The 25,418-nt window shown below is 40.6% G+C and overlaps 2 protein-coding genes across 3 annotated transcripts in view; one reads left to right on the top strand and one right to left on the bottom strand.

The window, feature by feature from the left end:
* Positions 1-1,432: 1,432 nt before the first annotated feature.
* Positions 1,433-25,418, bottom strand: part of METTL9 (methyltransferase like 9) — a 45,631-nt gene continuing 21,645 nt past the window's right edge. Inside the window, exons 4-5 of one of the 2 annotated variants that reach the window (XM_021686820.1) lie at positions 23,074-23,258; positions 1,433-2,135 (exon numbers count right to left, since the gene is read on the bottom strand). In XM_021686820.1, coding sequence (XP_021542495.1) covers positions 1,933-2,135; positions 23,074-23,258 — 388 coding nt within the window. In that variant the 3' untranslated portion in view covers positions 1,433-1,932. Of the gene's footprint in view, positions 2,139-23,073; positions 23,259-25,418 lie in introns of both variants that reach the window. The other variant, XM_021686819.1, reaches the window with a different exon arrangement.
* IGSF6 (immunoglobulin superfamily member 6) lies at positions 4,021-14,246 on the top strand. The gene is made up of 7 exons (XM_021686821.2): positions 4,021-4,168; positions 8,227-8,586; positions 10,880-10,974; positions 11,633-11,680; positions 12,069-12,149; positions 13,042-13,100; positions 13,493-14,246. The coding sequence occupies exons 1-6, from the start codon at positions 4,063-4,065 to the stop codon at positions 13,072-13,074; spliced, it is 723 nt and encodes a 240-aa protein (XP_021542496.1). The 5' UTR covers positions 4,021-4,062; the 3' UTR covers positions 13,075-13,100; positions 13,493-14,246.

The raw sequence follows: 25,418 nt of genomic DNA, 5'->3' as shown, positions 1-25,418 counted from the left end.
GGGGGGGGGGGGGGGGGCGGCGGAAGCCATTGACACTCAGTAAGCAACACTGCCACCTAGTGGAGTGGTGACACACCACCAAGACTTTCAAGACCAAGTATCAAACGTGCTAGGATTTGCTGGTTTAAATTTTCATCCTAAAACCGAACTGTTAGTATATTGGTCTTCAGAGAACCTGATTTTGAGAAACTATTTGTATCTCTGAAATGCATAAATGAGTGTGCTTTCTCTGCTTTTTGGGGGGATAAAGAAGCGAGGTGTTTTTTTTAATAGACCATCAGATTAATTCTTGATTTCAAAATTATGAAACACTTTGCAGCAACCTGCCTCTTTGAACATCCATTACTCTTGCACTCTTGTTCGACAGTCTAAACAGCGAGATTATGACAGTTTATAAAGAAACAAAACTCAACTGTTGAAGAACGACATTAAGTTTACTCATTTCCTCTATTTTTATAATCCAGGGTGCTAAGTATTCGCATTTCACTTATTTGAATTCCTGGGAGGAAAAAAAGCACTAGAATGCACCAATAACAATTTTGCATAAATCATATAACCCAACTCTTCTTATGACAACACAATAACAGTGGAAGATATTGGTGTGAGGATGTGGGAATGTAATAATAAAGTAATTCTTCTCAAGGCTTTCATTCTCCTTTATACCCAGGTGTTGCAGTAAATGTGTTGACTTGATGACTTCTATGAGCATATAAATGAGAATATTTAATGAAACACCTGGCTGAAAAAAAGAAATAAAGTCATGAGAATAACATATTGTTAATAACCACAATCTCAAATCCGCGCCTCTGTTGTTACTGAGATTTTAGATTCTGGGTTAAGTGCTCTGCTCTCTTTGGAATATGCACAATGGTTACTGATCTTGCTAATGAGTTCCTCTATTGCAACATTTGGGGGTATATGGCTGGAGGCACTCACGGATTCTAGAATGTAGGAGTCTGACAGGGTCTTCATCAATCCATATTCTTGGCAAACAAACTCAGTTACGGATTTCAAGAAGAACCAGGTTCTGGGAAAGAGGTATACACGTGTAGAGTAAGAAGTGGAATTAAAACATTTTGAGGCTGCATTTTGTCAGCAGCCACCATCAAATGTTTCAATTCTGAGAACCTGAGATTATCCAGAAAAGCAGAATTCAGAAGCCAGTGTTTTGCATTTCCCAAAGCAACATGAAATGGGGAACGGGGGGTGGCCCCTGAAGTATTAGATCTGAATGAGGTTGTTCTTCCAAAGGTTGGTCTAGACTGCCTCGGTTCAGGGCTCACCAGTCTGCAATAATCCCCTGGCTCCCACCCAGTAACATAGTCCTGACTGCATTTGTCACATACTGCTCCTATTTGGGCACCCCTGAAGCCAAAGCAATAAAAGATCCTAGGGAAGGAAGCCTTATATTAACTCAAACATGATGCCAGAGTCATCTCCAAAAAAGTTTATTAGCGTGATTAAAAACATTTTTTGAATAATGACAAAGAATTTCTAAACATGAAAGAGTATCAGTGGCTATACCTTATAACCAAATATTTGCAATTGAACGGACAGCTTTATTGCCAGTCTTCATTTTATTAAAAACAATCATCCGTATTTATTGGTTCCATGTGAGGTCGTGACTATTGCTTTGACTGGGAATGAGTCCCTACTGTAATTAAGTATAAAAAATATCTTCCATACTTGGAGTGTGACCTGTATACTGAGTAAAGAGTTGATAAAAATCCTCAAAGAGTTGGGTTTTGTTTTTTAAAAACATTCCTTTTACACACTACAAAGAAATAATCAGTATTTTGGCTTTTTAAATTCCTACATGATATTCAGAGTGGCAGTCCCCAGAGGTCCTCCCTTCACATAATCACAAACGCAGACCCTCTTCTGGAGTGTACATTCTTGGGGTGGGCGCTGAAGACTCGGGCCTCCACGTGTTTATACTGGTTTGAGAACAAAGACAGCATCATCCAGAACATAGTAGTCATTATACATGTCGCCTTCACACAGGTATGGTAGTCTGGTGAAAGCTTCAATAACAAAACCAGCTTTTCTGAAAACTTCAGGCAGACTATTCACTTGTTCTTCCCAATTCTGTCCCTTGATTTCTAAAATTTCTGATGGTTTCTCCCACTTGCCACCTACTAAAACAAAGAGAAACATTAAGTTAAATTCTTGAACAAACAAGTTATTCAAAGAGAGAAGGGAGGAAGAACAACATTTGCCAAGGACTTGGTATGTGCCAAGCACGGGGTGCTTCGATGACTCATCTCCCCGATACCCTCTGAGGAGGACAAAGAGATGAAGTATGGACCCAGAGGGCTGAGGAACTCGCCCAAGCCTGCAAGGTTAGTGAGGATAAGAGCAGAAATGTAATCCCAGGTTTATCTGGATCCAAAGCCCATACTTTTACCTTCTCTGACAGTTTTAGATATTACCCTCCATTAGACCAACTGGGTTGTCAGTGTTCATGGTTTTGGAGAACTCCTCATTAAATACAGGAAAATGGAAGCAGAGAGTTACCCATAAAATGTGAAAGAAGGTTTAGGGATAAATGCAAGAAAATATACCCATGATGTAGTAAATGTATGCAATGTATTAACTAGAAAGGTTTATCAGGCTGAAAATAGACTAATGAAGGCTTTTAATTTATAAAGACAGATCATCGGTGTGTTTTTCAAGGGAAGGTGATCCACTCCCTAACTTTTCATAACACTTTTATAAAAGTTAAGCTCCAAAACCAGAGAAAGGTAGAGCACTAGAACGGACACGTCAGCCTAGCATTTTTTGGACTAGTGCCTGAAGTCTGAATCTGTCCCTTCCAAGCCCATGAGCGTCACATGCCTGTGGAATGGGGGTGGAGGCGCCTGGATAAGGTCTTCAGGCCTTCAAGTTCACACCAGGCATTGGGTCCAGACACGTGGACACAAAGATAATGGTATATGTCAATTCTGGGGTGGTTTTAGGACTTGTGATGTTAAAAAAATGCACACATGTTAGAAGTATTACTAACTTCAGACAGAGAGTGGCTTTCTGTGAGAAAAGACATCATCAATAGGTGCCAAGAGTCCAGACACTACAGTGGAAAGATCTGTCGCTCCTCTTGGTGGCCCAGCACCTGAACCCTCTTCCTAGAATCGTGTCGGAGAGGCAGCGAAGGCAGGCACTGGCACGTGACCTACGCTCGGACACACTCGCCTGACAGTGGAATGAAGAGCAAGTGACCCAGAGAAGTGGCCACGAGACCACGCAGCTGGGGCGGCATCAGGTGGTATGAACAACAGAGTGTGGTCCGTGCCATGGTCCCTAGTGCTTGGCAGCAGCAGCACACCCTTCCGATCAGTTGTACAGCATGATCGGAGGCGTCTTTCTTGGCGGGAGACCCCACACGTGATTCTCCAAGCCTCCCGTGACTGCGTGAGCTACCCTCGAATCCTTTCAGTTCCCTCACTGAAGTCAGCCAGAGTCCGTTTCTGCTGCTTCCAGGGAAGAACCTGACGATGAGATCTCCGCAGGGCAGGAGAGGGGGCAAGAGGGAACCACAACAGAGGGCCCACACTTGGTTTCAACAACAGAGTAACAAGGGGTTACACAAATCTGAGGTACAACTCGCTAATGCCACACGTTTCTTCATTGTACCACGATGTACTGGTCACTAATTTTTCTCTCCTCACTACATGAAGACACCTCCTTCTGCTTCTTCCAGCTTTCCAGTGTTACTGGCCCAGCACTGAGCACACAGTAGGTGCCCCAGCATCAGCAACCGAACTACTCTGGAAATTTAAAGTACCAATAACCTGTCAAACAATACTCTTTCCTGGGAATACATACTACGTGTAAATCAAAATCTCCCTCAAAACATCTACAAGCCCAAGAAAAAATTAACCATATGGATATTTAGAAATGTGCTCTAGGCTAAAACCTCAACTCTTAAGTGGTGAAACTGGATTACAAACAATTTTTTACACAATTTCAAAAAGTTCCCGGTTATGGTTCCTTAATAAGAGTTCCTCTCTTCAGTTCTTCCTTTTCTAAAGAGACAGAAAAAAAAGAGCCAACTCTCCTCAAATGCACAGTGACCACCACCACACGCGCACACCCCAAGAAATGGAGACTGTGAAGGGAAGCAGGATCATTCTCGGCCTGGAAATCAATCTGATTCTCTTTTATGTCGGTAAGATTCTTTCTTTTCTCCTCCATTTTATCTAATCAATCACTATTCCTCACTAATGCATTTATATTTTAAGCCCCTACAGATTAATTTTTCAATGTCTAACGCTATGGAAATGGTCTCTTTTCCCAAGACAAATAGTGTAATAAAAGAATAGCTGAGGAAGTTTCAGATTAACCTTGAAAATTCCCTTTGATGCTTTAAAGCAGAGCACCTCACCAAACAAAGGGTTGAAAATGTTCTTAAAATCGCGTGTGCTAGTCACAACAATGTCGTATCTGTACGGACAAATGCACACTGCACAGGATAGGCACTACACAGTACTTACTGAATATTTTCAAAGAATAAAGTGTCTGAAAAGCCAGATTGCGGTAAATTAAAAAGTACCTGTCATTTAAGAAAAAAAAAAAGGTGCCATGGCTCCTTCAATAGAGCATAACGGTCCCATAATAGATATATTTTTTAAATTCTGCTTACACTTTTTCCTCTATGAAAGAGAAAGTGGTTCTAATAACCCATCTCATCATAGTTGTAATAAAGCTAATAATCTCAGAGTTGCTCACAGAGTCTGTGTCATAGGACAGGGAAGGTAGCAAAAGCTCTTAAAATTGTTTTTTTCTCATCTGTAAAGAAATATATCAAAATGTTAACAATGGTTATTTTGAGCACAAGGACTATGAGTGATTTCAGTAATATTCTTTTTTTTTTTTTTTAAAGATTTTATTTATTTATTTGAGAGAGAGAGAATGAGAGAGAGCACATGAGAGGGGGGAGGGTCAGAGGGAGAAGCAGACTCCCCGCCGAGCAGGGAGCCCGATGCGGGACTGGATCCAGGGACTCCAGGATCATGACCTGAGCCGAAGGCAGTCACCCAACCAACTGAGCCACCCAGGCGCCCTGATTTCAGTAATATTCTGATTTTTTTTCCTAATCCATATAAATGACTTCCATAAACTATTTTCATTAGTATTATTTTAAAAAAGAATCCTTATTTTTTATTTTTTTATTTTTTTTATTTTTTAAAGATTTTTTATTTATCATTCGACAGAGAGACACAGCGAGAGAGGGAACACAAGCGGGAGAGGGAGAAGCAGGCTTCCCACAGAGCAGGGAGCCCCATGCGGGGCTCGATCTCAGGACCCTGGGATCATGACCTGAGCCGAAGGCAGACGCTTAACCGACTGAGCCACTCAGGCGCCCAGAATCCTTATTTTTTAAAGATCTACTCTGACAGATATGAAGACAGAATATCTGAGATTTACGCAAAAATCATGTGGGAGTGAAGGAGCAGGTGGGGGGCTGAAGGAGCAGGTTGGGGGCGGTGAAGGAGCAGGTGCGGGGAGAGGCGAGACAAGACTGCGGCAACAAGCAGCAGGGAGTTCACCGTGCTAGCCTGCTGCTTCTGCGCATGCTTGAAATTCTCCATGTGATGAAGTGTCAAAAATCAGTTTTCTATTTATTTTCCAGCCTGGATCATAGTAAAGTGATTTTTTTAAGAGGCGGTTGGGGGAGGGACTGAGGGAGAGAGAGAATCGAGAGTCGGACGCTTAACCAACTGAGCCACCCAGGTGCCCCTAAAGTGATCTTTCTTTTATTCCCTCCACCAAGAAGATAAACTTTCAGCCATTGCAGAGCGTACTGCATTGGGGGGGAAAAAAAAGAAAGAATCCTATAGGGTAAGAGAATTCTTAAAGAGAAATTCTTGCAGGACTAGGCTTGGTGTGACCCATTACCCAAACTTCTCTCTTTGGCGAAGAGGCTGTGTCACTGGTGCGGGGGAGGGGCAGGCGTTTCCTCACCCGTCAGCACTCTCAAAGGAAGTCCTTGACCACTCTTCTCCAACACTCAGAAGTCGGAAGTGGAGACATGAAACTCCAAAGTTGCAAATATTTCTTCTTCCCTGGAACATTAGTTCTCCAAAATTTTTAAGTCAGCTTCCCTTTTAAGACTATCTGAAAAAGGGGGCGCCTGGGTGGCTCAGTTGGTTAAGCAACTGCTTTCGGCTCAGGTCATGATCCTGGAGTCCCTGGATCGAGTCCTGCGCATCGGGCTTCCTGCTCCGCAGGGAGTCTGCTTCGTCCTCTGACCCTATCCCCTCTCAGGTGTTCTCTCTCTCTCATTCTCTCTCTCTCAAATAAATAAATAAAATCTTTAAAAAAAAAAAAAAAAGAAGACTATCTGAAAAAGGACTTCAGACTGAGATGCTGTTGGTTAACTGTTAGATCTTGGCAGGCCCAACTCCATTTGAAACCCCCAATATATATTGATCATTATAACTTGCAAAGTGTTTGTACTTCTAATGGGGCTGCCTCTGAGTAGGAGACACGAGGCTGTGTTTACCAGACTTAGGAGTGAGTCCAATCCCTCACCTGCAGACGAGTGAGGAGCCTGCTGGTCTTTCTCCAGGTGACCTTACCCTCTCCTCTGGTCTATATTTATCAGGTCATTAAAACACTCCCAGCTCATCTCAGATCGTACATATACTAAAATTAAAACATGGGGAGAATATATCTGCATCACAAATGCCATGATTCTAATTTTAATTTATCTTCTAGTTCTGGATGAAGACTAAGAAAACCATTAAGTCAAAAAACAAAACACAAAAATCTTGTCTGAAATTCAAGCATCAGACCACTTGGATTACTTTTCACTTTCATTTAGGGTAGCAAAGGACAAACTCAGACAAATAAGACCATTTGGAACACATTCCAAAGAAGGCTCCTCACTCGTCTGCAGGTGACGGATTGGACTCACTCCTCTAAGTCTGGTAAATACAGCCTCATGTCTCCTACTCAGAGGCAGCCCCATTAGAAGTACAAACACATAACCAGGCAGAAGTCAAACTAAAAACTTGCATAAATTCCAATTTGTCTCAACCAATACTATTTTACGTAGACCCTCCCTTACCCCAAAAAGGGTTTAGGGCAGATCTTCCCATCTGTAAACTTCAGAGTGGCTTTCCACCTCACGGGCCTGGGATTAGAAGGCCAAGGTGGGGACCCAGGCGGCATAATCTCGATGAAGCATTCGGCAGAGAGAGCACTGGACGGGGTGTCTAGTCCCGGGCCTGCCAACGCCCGCTGAGACACCCGCTGAGATACCCATGATTATCCCTAAAACGGGCACGTGACACCATGGGAACAGGAGAAGTGGAGACAAGCGCGGCAGCAGAGCTAGCTACCTTTTATTAAATTCTTATCAAGGCTTAGCCAACTAAGTATTCCTTATGCACTTAAACCTCCCACTAACTCCTTGAGCTGCATATACTATCCCCACTTTGCTACAGACCACAAAGCTAGGATCTGAACTCAAGTCTGTGCTCTTTATCACAACACTGTTCATCAAACGAGACAGAAGCTACCAGGGACTACAAAGCAGGGTGCTGGTGCAGGGAAGAAATCAAATCTGCTCACTGTGGCATGGCTAACTCATTAGGTCTCGGCTTGGTAACCAAATATGCTGGAGGCTAAGCCAGGGCTGTATTTCCCCAGGTGTGCACCTTGTCTTTTATGTGTCCTATAGGGACAACCAGGCTTACAAAGGAGTAATTGTGAATTGCCATGAATTCCTAGCAATCCCAACCCTCACAAGGCTGAAGAAAAAGAAAATCCCTTCACTCCTGTGCTCAGTCAGCAGCAACACCTGCGTGAGGTTACCGCACTGACCACAAGGCTCCTGGGAGGCCGGGGGTACAGATGGGACAGCATGCTTAGCGATCAAGGGAAAGCTTCTAAGGTCACCAAGAGTAAACTTGGGGTCCCCCAGTTCCTGACTCCAGATCTGCTGCCACCTCTGCCCGCCACGCTGACTCTACTGGAACCTCTCTGTCCTCAAGTAACCAGACATCATAGCCGACAGCAGGGTAAGGTCAGCGAGTGCAAGGGGTTAGGAAAAGTGAGGACCACTGCTGTCTTATTAGTATAGTCTTGTTTGTGCTGGGAAGCGGTAAGGAAAAGAAAGGACTCTGGAGTTCCCTAGCCCCCAAATGTCAGTAAAACAGAAGCACAGGCAAAGGGAAGTGAGAAACCCCCTAAACATGGCTCGTGCGCTTCCTCCCACAGGTGCTACATATGAGTGTATGGTCTTTGTCCATCAACCGTCTTACCTCGAAGTAGCCCACACTCAAGGGGCCGCAACCATTCAGTGTTCCTTCTCCCACACGGGGTGCCCTTCAGAGCAACCACAAAGCCTGTGGTTTCGCTACGGTGCGGACCAGCCCGAAAACCTATGCGTGGATGGCTGCACCGGGGATGCAGGCAAATTCACAGTGAAGGAGGTCCTCACAGAAAGAGCAGTCTCCCTCACTGTAAACCGGGTGGCTCTGAATGACAGCGCCATCTACATCTGTGGAATCGTCTTTCCCAGTTCAAAGGAACCAGGAGCTAAGCGGACCGGAGAAGGGACCATACTGGTGGTAAGAGGTCAGTCAGCCGAGGCTTTGCTCAGCCCTTTGAATGCATTACGTTACTTATATGCAGAGATGAAGGGACAGATGTGCTAACTCAACACCCTAGCCAGTGAAGGGCGTGATCTGACACAAGCTGACAGGACACTGAGGCACTACTCCAGTCCCATCTCCCAGCCTCCACAGACACAAAGTCAGGGCTGTCTCTCTGTGCCCAGACACTACTAGCGCAGGCTGGCCAGCAGGTCCTCCTTCTGTGAATGACAGTGACTGGTAATGTGCCAAGTCCAAAGGGAAACTTGGGCGTTGGTGGTATAGTGGTGAGCATCGCTGCCTTCCAAAGGGAAACTTGGGATGATTAGCGAGCAGCTTGTTCGGGAACTGGGCTGGCATTGCACTATCTAGAACAAAGCAGAAGTGACCAATAAATTGGACCTGCGGGGGAAAAAAAAGGCAGTATGGAGAATAAACACCAATTTGAGGAGAAGCCACTGGGGGACCTCTGACCCCACCCATTCTACACGGACAGAAAAACAGAAGGAGAGCGGTGTGACGCTGACTTCTTGAGATTTGCTAAAACCTATGACAATTTCCTCATTCAAGTGAGGGTCTTGAACCCAGTTACATCCTATAAATCAAAAAATCGAGAAATTTCAGGAAAAAAGCTTCACACAATTCTGGGGGAAAGAAGAGAAGGGAAATAGTCCTTGACTTTTCTGGATCTCTTCCGTTAAAAAGGACTCTGGTACGATGAGCAATGAAATCATTAAAACATTAACTCAAAATCAACCAGCCCTACCACTTTAAAATAGGACTTTAGGGACCCGAGATCATCCTGTATTATAATTCCTGCTTTTAATTACTAGGGGTGTTCTAATGGGCTTTTGGTATCCCATTGTCATTTAACCTTAGTTTATTCTCACCCATAAGATAAATTATAAATGAGTTAATACATATAAAGCACTTTTGGTGATGCCTGGCTTATAGCAAGTATGCTTAAATAAATGTCAGCTACAGATATTAAAACAAATATACAACAACTTTGGAGACCTGTATTAGTCTTCTATAAAAAATGTTAGCCAAAACCAAAAATAGTTTGTAAAGAGATGAAAGGTCTCAAGACTGCAAGTTCATGTGAAGACAGATTCTTCTCTAAGAGCAGAAATGGAAGTATTACTAAGACAGACACAGCGATTTCCTGCCTCTTCTACAGAACTCCTAATTTAGCACTTGAAACTTTTTAAAAAAATTCTACAGATATGGTTAATTTGTTACAAAAATGTATGCTGTACAAACTGAGTTCACAGGATGAGCATCTATGGGATATTTTGTTGAAAAGTACAAGTTGTTCACATAATAATTACAAATCTAATTGTATTTTGTGCCTCAAATAATCAGGTAATAGAAGACATGGCATGTTGCTCTATCCCCACCCAGAGCATGGGACACTTCCTACAAGGAGGGAGAAATTCATAATGTGAAAATGGATTCAATAATTCTACTTCCAAAACTTTATTAGAAAGAAGGGGCATGTATAACAATGCCTGTCGTTTAAAGGTGTAGTAAGCCCTAAGATCCTCCACATATGGCCTTCTCAGATCCTTGTACAGACTGCACTATTCAGTTGTTTATACGAAACAGGTCAAGGTTACAAATGTCAGCATTCACAAATACATGGCAAAAATATCTTAACTCCACGAACAGACTGTTGGTGACCCTTGTACATCATATCTATCAAAAGAAATTTTAAATGTCCTTGAACAAACTGTCCTAAAATGTTTATCTAACTTCAAATAATGTGTTCTATAAAAAGTGATTCTGAGCATTATAAGTAGTTAATTGAATTTAAAATTTTTTTAGTTCTCAAAATGAGTAACAATTTTGGTATAACATATTTAAAGAACTGATGAACTGCTTTTAATTCTACCACATGCTTGAGGGTCTTCTGAATCAAGAGACGCTGAATAATGTTTAAAGAAGAGCCAAGGGGTGCCTGGGTGGCTCAGACGGTTAAGTGTCTGCCTTCGGCTCAGGTCATGATCCCAGGGTCCTGGGATCGAGCCCCACATCGGGCTCCCTGCTCAGCAGGGGAGTCTGCTTCTCCCTCTCCCACTGCCCTTGCTCCTGTACTCTCTCTCCCTCATTCTGTCTCTCAAATAAATAAATAAAATCTTAAAAAAAAAAGAAGAGCCAAGCAGAGCAGTTCATGTTTCGCCTCTAACACTTGTAGCTCCAGTTATACTTTATGTATTTGCAATAATATGTTTCAATAGTGACTGTGGCTTTTCCTGTTTTTGTAATTAACAAAGAAATGAAGGAACCACACAGCCTCCTGATAGCTGTTGTATCACTGCTCTCTATCTACATTATTGGTGCACTCGTGATCTTCGTAATCCTTTCCAAAGTAAGTCAAATTTCCTTGCACTAGATGTCCCTATAGCCTTGAATATTATCATAAGGAAATGATTTCCATCTCTCCACGTGTGAGCCTCAGAAATTGCTCACCTAATTAACATCCTCCTGTACATCTGCAGGAAACACCACCTGCAGGAACAGTCTATGGAAGTGTAAATTCTCATCACTAAAATTATTACTAATCAGAGTACAAAACTGGCAATGGTTTCTCTTTAAAACCAGTAATATGAGAATAAGAAATCCTTCTTTATAACTATCTTATTTGTGATCTTTCCGCTGGGAAGCATTACTGTTATCTATAAAAGACCTAAGAACAGCCTTTAAGGTTAACAAAGAGACTAGAAGCTGCCTTAAAATATTTTTAAAAGGCCTGAAGTTTTTGAGAAGGAAAATCTTCTGGCTGTTCATAGGCTATAAGAGGGGGTACATATATGCTACATTAGGATCACAACAAAGCCTATAGTCAACATCAATATGAATTGTTATTTTATTAATATAATAAAAGCATCTCAGGAATTACATAGAAATTAACTCTGTGTATCATTTAAATGTTAAGTTAGTTTAATCTTAATATGGTACAAGATATCTGCCACAACTGTTTTGAGTGCATAAAATGTCTCATAAGACTTTCCTTTTCTTCTTTACAGTCAAAATCTAACTCTTTAAGAAACAAAGAAACAGAAGATTCACAAAAGGTACAGACCAACGCTTGTAAAATACCTTTCAAACGGTGGCTGGTTGTAATTATTTCAAACCCCAAATAATGAAAAAATTAGAGAGAATATCATGGTAACTTTCAACCACAGAAACCATTTCTTATTACTGAGAACTCAAGGATAATCTCAAGTGGTAAACTATGATTTAAATGTGATCATTCTCAACCATAAACCCTACCTAACATACTCAAAATACAAGAGTTAATGGTCAGTGTAGATGTGCTGGGGGTTGGGGGTGTGTGTGTGGGGGGGGGCGGTAGTGGTTCTGACTGGTGGCAGTAAAGAAAGACAAAGCTAAGATGATGTGCAATAATCATCTCTTCTAGTCCTAAGAGAAACAGGAATTTTTTCTCATTTGTGTTTACAGAAGAGGAGTGCCCGACGTATTTTTCAGGAAATTGCTCAGGAACTATACAGTAAAAGACAGGTGGAAACAAGACAACAACCTGTGAGTGTAAAATATCAAAGAGATGTAATACAGATACAAAGCATGTGTGAAAAAGCTAAGCCACCAACAAGCCATCAATAATCATGTTTTCCTATAGAGGAATATGAAAGAGGACTTTCACATAGAATACATTTTTATATAGAACCTGTTTTGATAAATACATAACAAAGGACATCTGATACAATATTAAATAGAGACCAGGTTGACATCTTAGTGACATGGAATCTTTCAGAAACACACTGGGTATAGGCAATGTTTTCAATTCAGACAAGGATGCTTTTGTGGATTAAAAGATCCTTGCAGGCATGCAGTAGTGGGCAGTAAGTAAATGCTGCAAACAACTGTGGGTCAAATTATATAGAAAACATCACTTATTGCTAACAAGGCAGAAATAAATTCACATTAGAAAAAGGGAGCTAATGAAAATAAAAATCAAGTATTTCTTCAGTCTGCGGTTAGAGTGGCAGGAAGAATGCATTCAGATTATCTGTGAGATATCTGACGGTGTCTCTTTAAAGTCCTCTATAACAGGTTTTTCAAACAAGATGCTGTTTTAGTGCTAGTGGAACAGATACTCAGTTTCCAGGGTGCACAATCAGGCGGCTCAGATTTAAATTAAAATGTATACTATAATATAATGAATTTATACACAACTAAGCATTTTTTTTCTTAAACAGCTGCCAAGAGGGCAAATGTAACAAGGGTCTGATATGAGGTGTTGTGTGGTTTTTTTTAATACAACTTTTAAAAAGGATTTTCATCCAGGAGAGAGTGTGGTCTAAGTAGTCATTTCATACTTCAGTGTGTATACAAATACATAAAGAAATGGTCTAATCACCTAAGATATCACTCTGAATAATTATGAATGCCTGTTCACTCTTTCCTTACTGAGGCCGGAGCATCTTTTTCTGCAAACAGACAATGATAAGTGTCCTGAAGACAAGTCTAGAAGTAAGTACTGTTATGTAAACCAGGACTCTCCCAACAGCATCGCAAAATCTCAAATTTCCGGTCAGCAAATCCCAGACTGGAAAACACTACAGGCCAAATAATCCTGTTGCTTCTACAACAATATGGACAACAAAAATGCAATTGAAGGGAATCTTAATATATTTAATAAAATATAATAAAGAATGAAAAAATGCTAAAAAAAAAAGAAAAGAAAAGAAAATTAATTTTCAGTTCCACATCTTACTCTAAATATAGGAAGAATAGTAACTGGGCCTTTAAGATTACTGGAGGCTACTTGGGACACAGAATGCAAGAGGGCACAGGAGGGCATACTAGTTTAAATGTTGCTTGCATATACAACCTTAAATATGGCTTGTTGTTTACTCTTGCAGGAGAAAGGCAACATTTAACGAAAATAGAAGAGCACTTTCCAACTATGAAAGACCATAGAGATGTTTTAATTTTCAATTAAGTCACTGAAAGTCCAAATCCAGAAGTTATGGCAGTGTTATCGGACATACGCCCATCAGGGCTTTAAAAAACCAATCAAAGGTAAATGGAAAAGACAATTCTCCACAAGGAAGGATGCCACACTACAAGGAAACTATCACTAAAAGTAATTACCCAAAATACTAAAATCCTACAAAATACAACTGAAAAATACTTTCTAACTTGCCAGAAGAATTCTGAGTAGTCTAACATTTAAAAAATTTCCGTTTTCCTAACATATATCCTATATTTGTGTCATTTGACATACGAGGTATGTGAGGACTCCTACCCTGAAGATTAGAAGTCACACCCCATGCTTCTGTCTGCTTCTGTCTTGAGTGGAAGAATTGTCTTTATGGTTGTGGAAGTGATGGGCCAATGAGACTAAGATGGGAGGGAGGGGAAAAAGGAAGGGAAGTGCCAAAATTTGAGTTTAAAAAAAAAAGGGGGGGGGAAGAAGAAAAGAAAAACCATCTTGCAAAGTACCTTGGAGCAAACACCGTTCTCCTGGTATTGCCACTGGGTAACAGTAGAGTGCACATTTTCCTGCCTGCATATGCAAAATGACTTACATCATGCTCCCAACAAAAAGTGAAAATAGAGTTAAGAATATGATAGCTAGGGCGCCTGGGTGGCTCAGTTGGTTAAGCGACTGCCTTCGGCTCAGGTCATGATCCTGGAGTCCCGGGATCGAGTCCCGCGTCGGGCTCCCTGCTCAGCGGGGAGTCTGCTTCTCCCTCTGACCCTCCTCCCTCTCATGCTCTCTGTCTCTCATTGTCTCTCTCGCAAATAAATAAAATCTTAAAAAAAAAAAAAAAAAAAAAAAAAAAAGAATATGATAGCTAAAATATAGAAGCTCTGACGCGGGAGGTTAAACAGAAAACCTCAGAACCTCAGAACACAGAAGCCTCAGCCAACTCTAGATGTCACTGTTGGGCCAAATAACAGCACCAGGGAAGCAGTGCGCAAGACACGTGCTTGCCTGTGCCTTTGCAATATTGATTTTTAACTGATTTAGGAGGGGAGTATCAGATAAGCGGTGGGGTCCAGCAAAGATGTTTATGGAATCATTACTATGTCACTGAGAAAACATAGTATGCATTGTTCTTTGAAAGCTACCTCATTGTAAAAATCTATTTAAAGTACCCACAAGTGTGCATTCGTTATTAAAAATGAATTATAACCTATTTTTATTTCATTAAAGTGTTTCTTTTAAAATGGTATTAAATGAGGTGAATTCTATTTTTAAAACCCAGAATTTTAAAATATTTTAAGATCTCTATGAAAATGTTTTGCAATGATGACCTGAATCAGTGGTCTCCAACACGTGTTATCACATGTTCCAGGAAAAAATGGCAAGAGGAGAGAGGGGGGAGCATGTGTTTGTGTACACATGTGTGTGAGCACCTATGCTGTGCATTTGTGTGTGCTGGGCATAGTGTGTGTGTACATGTATGTGTGTAAACTAAACAACTGGCATAAAAAGTCATACACATAAAAATGTTAATGTTTTCTTCCTATAACCCAAAATAAACGGTCTTGTGTTCTCCTGGGTGTATGGCCCTACTTCGAGACTGCTGGCTTGGATGAAATAAATGAATTTCTAAGCTAGATGGCAAAAAAAGGGTAAGCACTAACTATCCAGGTAAATAGAATGTGTTAGATTAGATCATTTACTTTTCATTTCTGGGAGTCATTACATTTTGGTACTCCCAGGGCTGAAAATACACTGTTCTTGGTGTAACTTAACTAGCAGACAAAATCCCTAAGATAAATTAGTATTTGATTTAGAATAAGCCTTACCCAATGCAACAAGGACTGTGTTTCCAAGATTGCTGTTCAAGCTGAAATTGGGATATACTCTCCTTTGGGAAAGTAGTTACATTCCCTTACATCATATATATCAGTTATTGATGTATATATTAATATTCATTCTTTTATTCATCCATCTAGCCAACAACATCTACTGGGTACTAGACTATTATCCAGTCAAGGGCCTTTCTTTCATGCCACCCTTGGGCCACACTGACCTTGTCCTTCCCTAATCCCACCTTGTTCACACTCTTCATGCTTTTGCATATGCTGTTCCCTCTGCCTGGTAAAATGCTTCTCAGGTACAAACATAGCTCAACTGTCACCTCCTACATGAAACCTTCCATAACCTCCCCTAGCAGTTAATGGGTCTTTCATTCTCTAAACCCATAGTACTTTGTCATATTTCTTATCAGACTATCCTGCCATTGTCTGCTTACATCTATCTTCTGTATGATTCTCTAAATATCTTAAGACTAGAAGCAGGTTTGTCATTATCTTTGTATTTCCACTGCCTAGCTTTGCCTGGTCAAAACTAGGCACTCCAATGCATTTATATGAATACAAATGAACACTGTTTCTATAGAAAAATATTTTTTCAGCATGTCAACTGAGATCTGAAGCACACTTCACTCCCTAGCCATCGACCCTCACCCCTCACTGTAAGCAGAATCCCTGGCAGTATTAATTTTCCTACTAGCTGAGCATCCAGAATTTTCACTGGAAAAAATTAAGCTATAGCTTTCTGTTTAAATTAGAGTTTCCCATGACAATGAGAAGAGAATAATACTGAAACTACTCCCAACAAGAGGGAAACAACAAAGACGTGGTTCTAGTGTCTTCACACCCTACCCTCTAGACAAGAGCACTTAAACCACATACCAAAAGATGTTAGCAGGATTTTCAGAATAAGTAATTTCTTTTTCTCTGCTACATAAGACCCGAGTGAATCGGAGACCCCTGGCTCACAGGCACAGGGTGAAGATTCTGGGGGGTCAAGTCACATAAACCAATGGAGAGTGTACGTTTGGAGACAAAGTTGCGATGCCTAATGAAGTCATCAAATTATGATGATTACTGTGAAAAGAGTGAAGTCTCAAACAGACCTGAAGGACACTGAGAAATATTTCAAACTGAAGGACTGTGAACAAATAGGATCAATAAAGCCACAAACAAAAACGAAGTAACAGGACAGAATGGGATGACCTATATCTAACGCGTATTAAATATCAACACTGAGACAGACACGGTAGGGCACTCTCCTATACATTAGATTCTTTAATACTCAGGACAAACCTTGAGGTAAGGATTAGCCCCACTCTTAGAGATGAAACACTAACCTTAACAAGAGGCCCATGTTTCAAACAGGGTCAGCCCTCAAAGCCCAAGCTCTTTCCATGCAATAGTCCTATCAGAGTCTTGCTTATTTCTATTTAGACTTACGGGAGTTTTAAGACTTAATACGCCTAATTTAACCAGAACAATGACCCTAGAAGAAAGTAAGGAAGTTGCCAAAGTCTACCTCTCAACAGGCACAGGTCTCACTGGTTTCCCAGGTGAATTCTACCAAACTTTCCAAGAACAGAGAGCCACATGCAGTTTAAATTGTTCCAGCGCATGGAGAAAAAAATTCCAAATTATTTTTTACAAAGCCAGCAGAACACTGATACCAAAACATGACAAAGATAACATCCTCCAAATAAAGATCAGATATAAATCAATTATTATTCATTAATATCTTGCTAATACATTTATTCAGAATTTTTGTAAATACACTCTAGCAATGCGTTACAAGAAGACTATCCCATCTAAGCCCAGAAATGCAAGGGTGGATACACAGTATACAAGTACTATTAATTTAACAAGTCAAAGGAGAAAAAACAGAATGACTATCTCCACAGATATTGAATATACAGGTAACAAAGTTCAACAGCGATTCCTGACTTTGTAAGCTCTTAATGAAACAAGATTTAAAAGAACATGTATTTCAAGCCAAACAACAGCAATCTCAAGCCAAAAGACAGCATCATATTTAAAGTAGAAATATTCTCATTAAAGTAAAAAACAGGACAAAAATGCCTACCATTTTTAAAAACATTTTCTGGAATTAACTACCAATTCACATGGGCAAAAAAAGTTTAAAAAGTAAGTAGCAAAACCATTTGCAGATCAAGGAAACACAAGAGAATCAATACAGAAGCTACTGGAGACAATAAAACAATTTAAAAATATAAATGATTACAAAATTAGTATATACTCAAAAAATCAATTGCTTGGGTATGTACACCTACCATTCATTCTAAAATATGATGAAAGAGCCGTCTGCAACAACATGGATGAAACTGGAGGACATTATGCTAAGTGAAACAAGCCAGACACAGAAAGATAAACACTGCATGATCTCACTCATAGGTGGAATCTAAACAAGTCAAACTCATAGAACCAGACCGTAGAGTGGTGGTGACTGCCTGGGGCTGGAGGGTGGGGAAAATAGGGAGACACTGGTCAAAGGGCACAAACTTCCAGTGACGAATAAGTTCTGGGGATCTAATGTACAGTATGATGACTACATTAAATAATACTATACTGTATACCTGAAGTTTATTAAAAGAATAGATCTTACTTAAGTGTTATATCACACACAAAAAAGAGTAACTATGTGAGGTGGATGCATTCATTAGACTGTAGTAATAACTTCACAACGTATACGTACATTAATCATCACGCTGTGCACCTTAAATACATATAATTTTTGTCAATTTCCCAAAAGCTGGGAAAAAGTTTGAAAGTTAAAAAAATGATAGAAGAAAATTTTCTATTTAACAATATCCCACCCACAAACACACCATTAGAATAAATCCAAAAAAAAACTGTGTAGGACCTTTATGAAGAAAATTTTGTTACTAAAGATAAAGAATTGAATAAAATGAAAGGCACATCCTATTCTTAGCTAGGAAGACTCAATATTCCCTAAATTAATCTATAAATTAACTAGTGCTAAACCAGTGCTACAGTTGATCCGTTAAATAAAATAAGCCAACAAAAATCTGCAAAGGAACTGCGAGAAGGGGGCTGGTGCTCTGACATGAAAATGTATGCTAAGTTACAGTAATGAAAACACTTTGGTATTGGCACACACCGGAGGGTGAATCTTAATAAAACCAAACCCATTCGGGACTTCAGTATATGATAAAGGTAGCATTTCAAAGCACTGCGGAAAAGATGATTATTCCATAAACAGGGTTAAGATCCCAGGCTAGCTATCTGGAAAACTGTCCTTCACAAGCACTTCCACCTCTAGAAATGGATCACACAGATAACCTTAGACCTAACTTCCTTCAGGTGTTTGTTTTTATATATTTTTTAAGATTTTATGTATTTGACAGAGAGCTTGTGCTCTCTCTCGTTTGCTCTGTCTCAAATAATAAAATCTTTAAAAAATAAATAAAAAATAAAAATAAAATTACAGCACCCAAACCCAACCCCCAATTCCAGATGCCCCTTTCTTGCTTTTATAGTTCATTTTCTCTGTAACATTTATCACCAACAGCATGCCATTTGTTTCCTGTCTTCCTCACTAGAAATAAGCTCCATGAGGGCAAGACTATCTGCGTGTTTTCCACTTGCTCTATCTCCAGCACCTAGGCACTCAGTAAATACTTTTTTAAATGAATGAAGATAATCCGTCGCATAAGAGTACCAATTCCCTTCCACATTCATTGCAAGCCCAGCCCAACAGTGTAAATATGCTCAGGGCAGAGGGCTCCCTCCAGACCCAGAGAGTGCACCATGACTGTCCCAGACCCCTCACCAGTTGCTGGCTGGGTAGGAACATGTGCCCCTATCCTTGACAATGGGCCCTAAAGTGATGGGGAGATTTCTGGGGAAGGTTTCCCTCACTAATGAAAAAAAAAAATGATGTTTGGGGAAGAATCGTCCTCTCTTTTCAAGATTTTTTTTCCGGGGGCGGGGGGGTTAGGGGGGCACAGAGGGAATGGGAAAGAGAGAATCTTAAGCAGGCTCCACACAGAGCGCAGAGCCCGACGTGGGGCTCCAACCTTGAGATCATGACCTGAGTGGAAATCAAGAGTCAGATGCTTAACTGACTGAGCCACCCTTCTGCCCCCTCTCTTTTCAAGATTTTGTCATGCCTACACATGACGTTTGGCACTACATTAGCTATTTTGTAATTCTAAGAGGAATGCCAATACACTGAAGATGGAGAAAAGAAAGCAAGCTCTGAACTTCAACAGAACAGCTGTATAACAGAATTAACCCAACCACAGAATCACTATCCTAAAATAAACTCTTAATTTTTAAAAGCAACTTTTGGTTGTTCCTTGTTTCTTTTTTAAGATTTATTTGTGTGTGTGTGAGAGAGAGAGAGAGCGAGAGAGCACGGGGGGGGGGGGGGGGGTGCACGGGGGCAGAGAGAGAGGGAGAGAGTCTTAGGCAGACTCCACACTGGTAGGAGCCCAACATGAGCCGAAACCAAGTGTTGGCCGGCCACCCAGCACCCAGGACCCAGCTCCTTCTGTTTCTTAAAGCAGAAAGCAACCTAAAACATACTTACACATGTGCAAAGACCTGCCTAAGACTGTTCATTTCACTATTATTTATAAAGCAAACTGGTGATACCTAAAAGTACATAAACAGGGGCTTCATCAAGTAAAGTTATACATCCAGTGGGGTGCTGGTAAATGTTTACCAACCACCTTGGAGAGGGGAGAGGCTATTGTAGTGTTTGCCAATTTCCAAGATTTAAGTGCTCCCACCACTGACCATACAATGGTCAGTTTCAAGAACAGTCATGTTCAATGACCAGTTCACTAACTTCACGACAATATAATAATCAGCTCTCATGAGCCAGTAAAACCAGCTCCAGCATACCACTGCTTATATCCAGGTGATGATGTAGGTACATATGAGCTGATAAGGAATAATTTTCTAGATACACTTAAGTGGAAAAAGGCAACCAAAGGATTTACAATGGGATTTAACTATATAATCATTCTTTTCACATGCACACAGAATTATATTTGCATAGACTATCTTTTTTTTTTTTTAAAGATTTTATTTATTTATTTGAGAGAGAGAGAATGAGAGAGAGCAAGCACATGAGAGGGGGGAGGGTCAGAGGGAGAAGCAGACTCCCTGCCGAGCAGGGAGCCCGATGCGGGACTCGATCCAGGGACTCCAGGATCATGACCTGAGCCGAAGGCAGTCGCTTAACCAACTGAGCCACCCAGGCGCCCTGCATAGACTATCTTAAGAAGAATATTCAAGAGACCTGAACAAGACTGTGGAACTGGAATGGATGAGAAAATTTTCATGTATACCCTCCTGCTAGCAGCTTGAACTCTTTTTACCGTGAACTGCATTTTTTATAAAAATTAGTTTTAAAAAAATTAAACATTTAATGACCCCTAACCAAAACTGGGTCAGTAAACCAAATAAACTGAAATTGAAATTAGAAAGAACACATTTTACATTTTTTTCCAACTTAACCTAAGTAACAAAATTGCTGTGGTTTGATTTAAAGACAAATCCAAGAATTATAAAAAAATAATTTCATCTACAATTGCTTTTTGTTAAAAACTAGACTGAGCCAAGTAGGCCAAGCACACTCCTATATTCTTAAAACAGCCCAGTATTTATGAACTCACACGGCAAGGTCACTATGCAGTTCACAGTCCTCACACCGTGTCACATGGAAATCATCAGGATCTAATTAGTGACTTAGAGAAAGGAAGCAATAATAGAGTGCTGTGGAGCAATCTGCAAAATGTATAGGTCACTAAAGGTCACCCACAGCAACAAAGCTTCTTGTCTCAGGTTTGCTATGTGTCATGTGTCAGACTCCTTGGACTCAACAGGCAACTCTGCGCTATGTGCCCACGATCAAGGAGCTTGTTTTCAGGCCTTGTCCAGTTGGATTTCCTCTCAATTTTTAGTGTGAGCAACACAAGGAAATAAAATTCATGGTTAGATTGATGTTTCTTCCCCTGCTCTTCCACCTCCTGCTATGCCAGGAAATAGCACTCAAATTCTATCATGTGGTTGCCCAATAGGACACAGGAAACTGGGACCTTACAACCTGATGACTAGTGACTGCAATACAGAGACGGAGCGGAGACTTAATTACACAGTGAACAGCACTGAAAAAAGGTCAGGTTGCTGAATTATCAAGGACATTTACGCCGGGCGTGGTGGCACGTGCCTGTAGTCCCAGCTACTCGGGAGGCTGAGGCAGGAGGATCGCGTGAGCCCAGCAGTTCTGGGCTGTAGTGCGCTATGCCGATCGGGTGTCCGCACTAAGTTCGGCATCAATATGGTGACCTCCCGGGAGCAAGCGGGGGACCACCAGGTTGCCTAAGGAGGGGTGAACCGGCCCAGGTCAGAAACGAAGCAGGTCAAAACTCCCGTGCTGATCAAGGACATTTACTAGGGTTTTCACTGTAGTGTACACACACACACACACACACACACACACACACTCTTAAAGCAATGTTTTCTTTACCATGACAAGTGATTCTCCACCAGGAATGTAAAAATGGAGAAGTCAGATGGGGGAGGGACTATCAGGTCTACCTGCACTCTTTCCCACTCTCCTATATCTAAAGAATTCTCCATTTCCCCCATCATCAACATAAATCTAAAGTCATTTGGCCAATGTTAAAGCAAGCATTTAATCTGAAGGGACTATGACCTGAGGGGGGAGAAATAAGGAGAAAAAGAAATGAAGGAACAAGTGAGTGGCAATGATTTACATTGGATTTCCATGGTGATAAGCAAACATGAGCATTATTCCCTAAGACAGATTTTCACAGACATTTGATAACTACAACACTTGCAAAATAGTAATGGATTTCTTAAAAATGTCTGCAAGCTCTTGGAGCTTTTGAATCCAAGGCTGAACTAGGCAGTAAAATGGGAAAACTAAAGATTTTAAAATATTAACATGTATTACTTACATAATAAATAATTTTTGTATTACTGCACATTAACTTATGAAAATGCAAAGGAGACGCTTAAAGTTGAAACTTTCAACATGACCTGAAATGCAAACCGTGTTAGCTAAAACCATGAGTTAATGTGGCTACAACCAGGTCACAGTAAAAATGAAGTCCTATGAAATCAAACTATTTCTTTTAATATATTCTTCATTCAGTATTACTGAAGAGCAAGACTATGCAATCACAAAACCAAATGTCACACAAAGAAATGATACATGCTGGAACACAAATGGTCTTCAGAAGGGTAAAAAAGATAACAGCATTTATCATTTTGAGAGTCTGGAACAAGAGATGTAACGTACAAATCAGCTATGACATTCAGCAATATATACAGGTAAATTAAAAGGCATCACTTTGTTCTTGACTCAGCTTATAAGCTAATAAACAAATGGTTTAGGCTCGATTTCAGAGCAGAAAATATGGACACATTTCAGGTTTTCAATTTCAAGCGGGCAGACCCAGCTGAGTATTCACTATTACCACTGCAAAGGGAGTACCAGAATTCTACAAAATCCGCATTAAGATGAGCACTAACCAAGGTGATATTTTACATGAGTTAACCATATTCCTTTAAATTCTAGGCTATTCTAGGAAAACAGAATCACAAACACTAATAAATCTCTATGCTGGGTAAGAGGCGACCTGACCACACTTACCGTTTTCCACATAGGGATGAAAGGGTAAAACCAGGGCGAGGATGACCCTGCCTCTAGTTGGCTCCAAGACACTTCTGATATCTTTTAACAAAGTCAGGGGCTGATCACAGCGGTCCAGCAAATTCAAGCAGCTGATGACATCATACTGGAACCCTGTATTCTGCCATTCGTTTATACCAAGCACTCTGAAAACATCAGAAAGAACCTGATTGATACAAACCCACTTAAAGACATCTTTAAGAATAACTGACATGCCAGGAGAGGCTCTAACTTTATCTTCTAAATCAAAGTAAATGCAAGATCATTCACTTATCATTTATATTTGCAGTAATAAAATGGCCAGGCAAAGAAAAACAGCAACCCTATTCCTTTAAATTTAGCATTTCACCTATTTCCAAATCTAAAAACATATACTTCCTTTATAAGAACTAATCATGTTTAATACCATATGAAGATATAAAGTGATAAAAATGGTTATAGCTAGGCCACCAAATTCCTTTTTTTTTACCTAAAAACATTTCATTCATTTAAAACTACCTCTTTTGAACTTTAAGCAAAATACAAGAAGTCACCTTTTCTTTTAGTAACTCAACTAGTTGCTGAGATCCAGGGAACTGTGAGTTAGTAATTCTAAGCTTAGAAATCAAGGTTAGTAGGGATGCCTGGGTGGCTCAGTCAGTCGAGCATCAAACTCTTGGTTTTGGCTCAGGTCGTGATCTCATGAGCCATGATCACATGAGTCGTGATCTGATGGGTCATAGGATCGAGCTCTACATCAGGCTCTGTGCTCAGCCACAGGGTAGGGGGATCTGCTTGAAGGATTCTCTCCCTCTGCCTCTCCCCTCCCCCCCACCCTCCCTCTCTTTCTAAAATGGATAAATAAATCTTTTGAAATAGGCCATCAAATTCTTGAACATCAAACGAACAAAAAACCCTACTTTCTACATCCATTGGAATTTAATCAGAAAACACATCAGATATTCATGTTTTCTATTCCTGGGGTCCCTCCTATTTTTAAGAATGGCTGGGGGTGGTATAAGATAATGTCCATTTACAACCTATGGCCTTTTGAGCACATCTCTGTTCCCAGGAGACAGATGCCATCTCAGACTTAGAATCTTCATATCTGAATAACTATACAGAAAACGATAAAGCACAGGACATCCTATTAAAACTTACATGTAAAGGAAGAGCACAGTTAACACAGCACTCTCAGCCCTCAGTCTCTCGATCTCACCCATCCTCTCTCTCTCAGAACATTTCTAAGTCCTTTACAATGTTTTATCCACCGAGAGAAGGAATTCTCTTATCAAGAGTCTTTGTTAGCCACACGATTAAGGCAATTCTGTACATTACTCACTCCTGCTTGGTTATGACAATCAGAATGTGGCATGTGAGGCATGTTATGATGAGGGGGAGGGGGAAGGAAACAGGAGAAAGGATCTTTGGTAAACAAGTCTCTGATAATGCTAAGCAGATACAGCACAATTATCTTAGAAAATTCAAAAAGTATAATGAGGGCTGTTTTAGAAAACTCATTAGCATAGTGATATTTGAGAGCATTTTCGAATAGTAGAATAAAAGGAGCACAAACCACTCAGCTGCATCTTCTTTTCAGTCTCGATTTTTTTTTTTAAGATTTTATTTATTTATTTGACAGAGAGAGAGCACAAGCAGGCAGAGGAGCAGGTAGAGGGAGAGGGAGAAGCAGGCTCCCCACCGAGCAAGGAGCCTGACGCGGGGCTCGATCCCAGGACACTGGGATCATGACCTGAGCCAAAGGCAGACGCTTAATCAACTGAGCCACCCAGGCACCCCTAGATTTTTTTTTTTTTTAAATAACCAAAGCCTCCTCCAAAACAACACTCTAACGAACTTCAAGGGACTAGTCAGGTTCCCTTGTTGCTTGAATTAAGTGGGGCATTAGGGCTCCAAACTCACTTTGTTGTACTGAAGTTGTAACTGCAATGATGATTTTATTTATTTATTTTTTTTTAAAGATCTTATTTATTTGACAGAGAGAGACACAGTGAGAGAAGGAACACAAACAGGGGCAGAGGGAGAGGGAGAAGCAGGCCTCCCGCTGAGCAGGGAACTCCACGCAGGGCTCGATCCCAGAACCCTGGGATCATGACCAGAGCCAAAGGCAGATGCCTAACATCTGAGCCACCCAGGCACCCCATGCAGTGATGATTTTAGAAACTAGATGTAGCTCATTCAAACTATAAAGATCCTACTTTTGGGATACAAATACTATCAATTCCCATTTTATTTTTTATTATTTATTTATTTAAAGATTTTTATTTATTTGACAGAGACAAAGAGAGAACATAAGCAGGGGGGAG

This window comes from Neomonachus schauinslandi, chromosome 5 (genome assembly GCF_002201575.2).
Source record: "Neomonachus schauinslandi chromosome 5, ASM220157v2, whole genome shotgun sequence".
NCBI lineage: Eukaryota > Metazoa > Chordata > Mammalia > Carnivora > Phocidae > Neomonachus > Neomonachus schauinslandi.
Note: the sequence above shows the minus strand (reverse complement) of the source record. Positions and strands in the feature narration are given on the sequence as shown.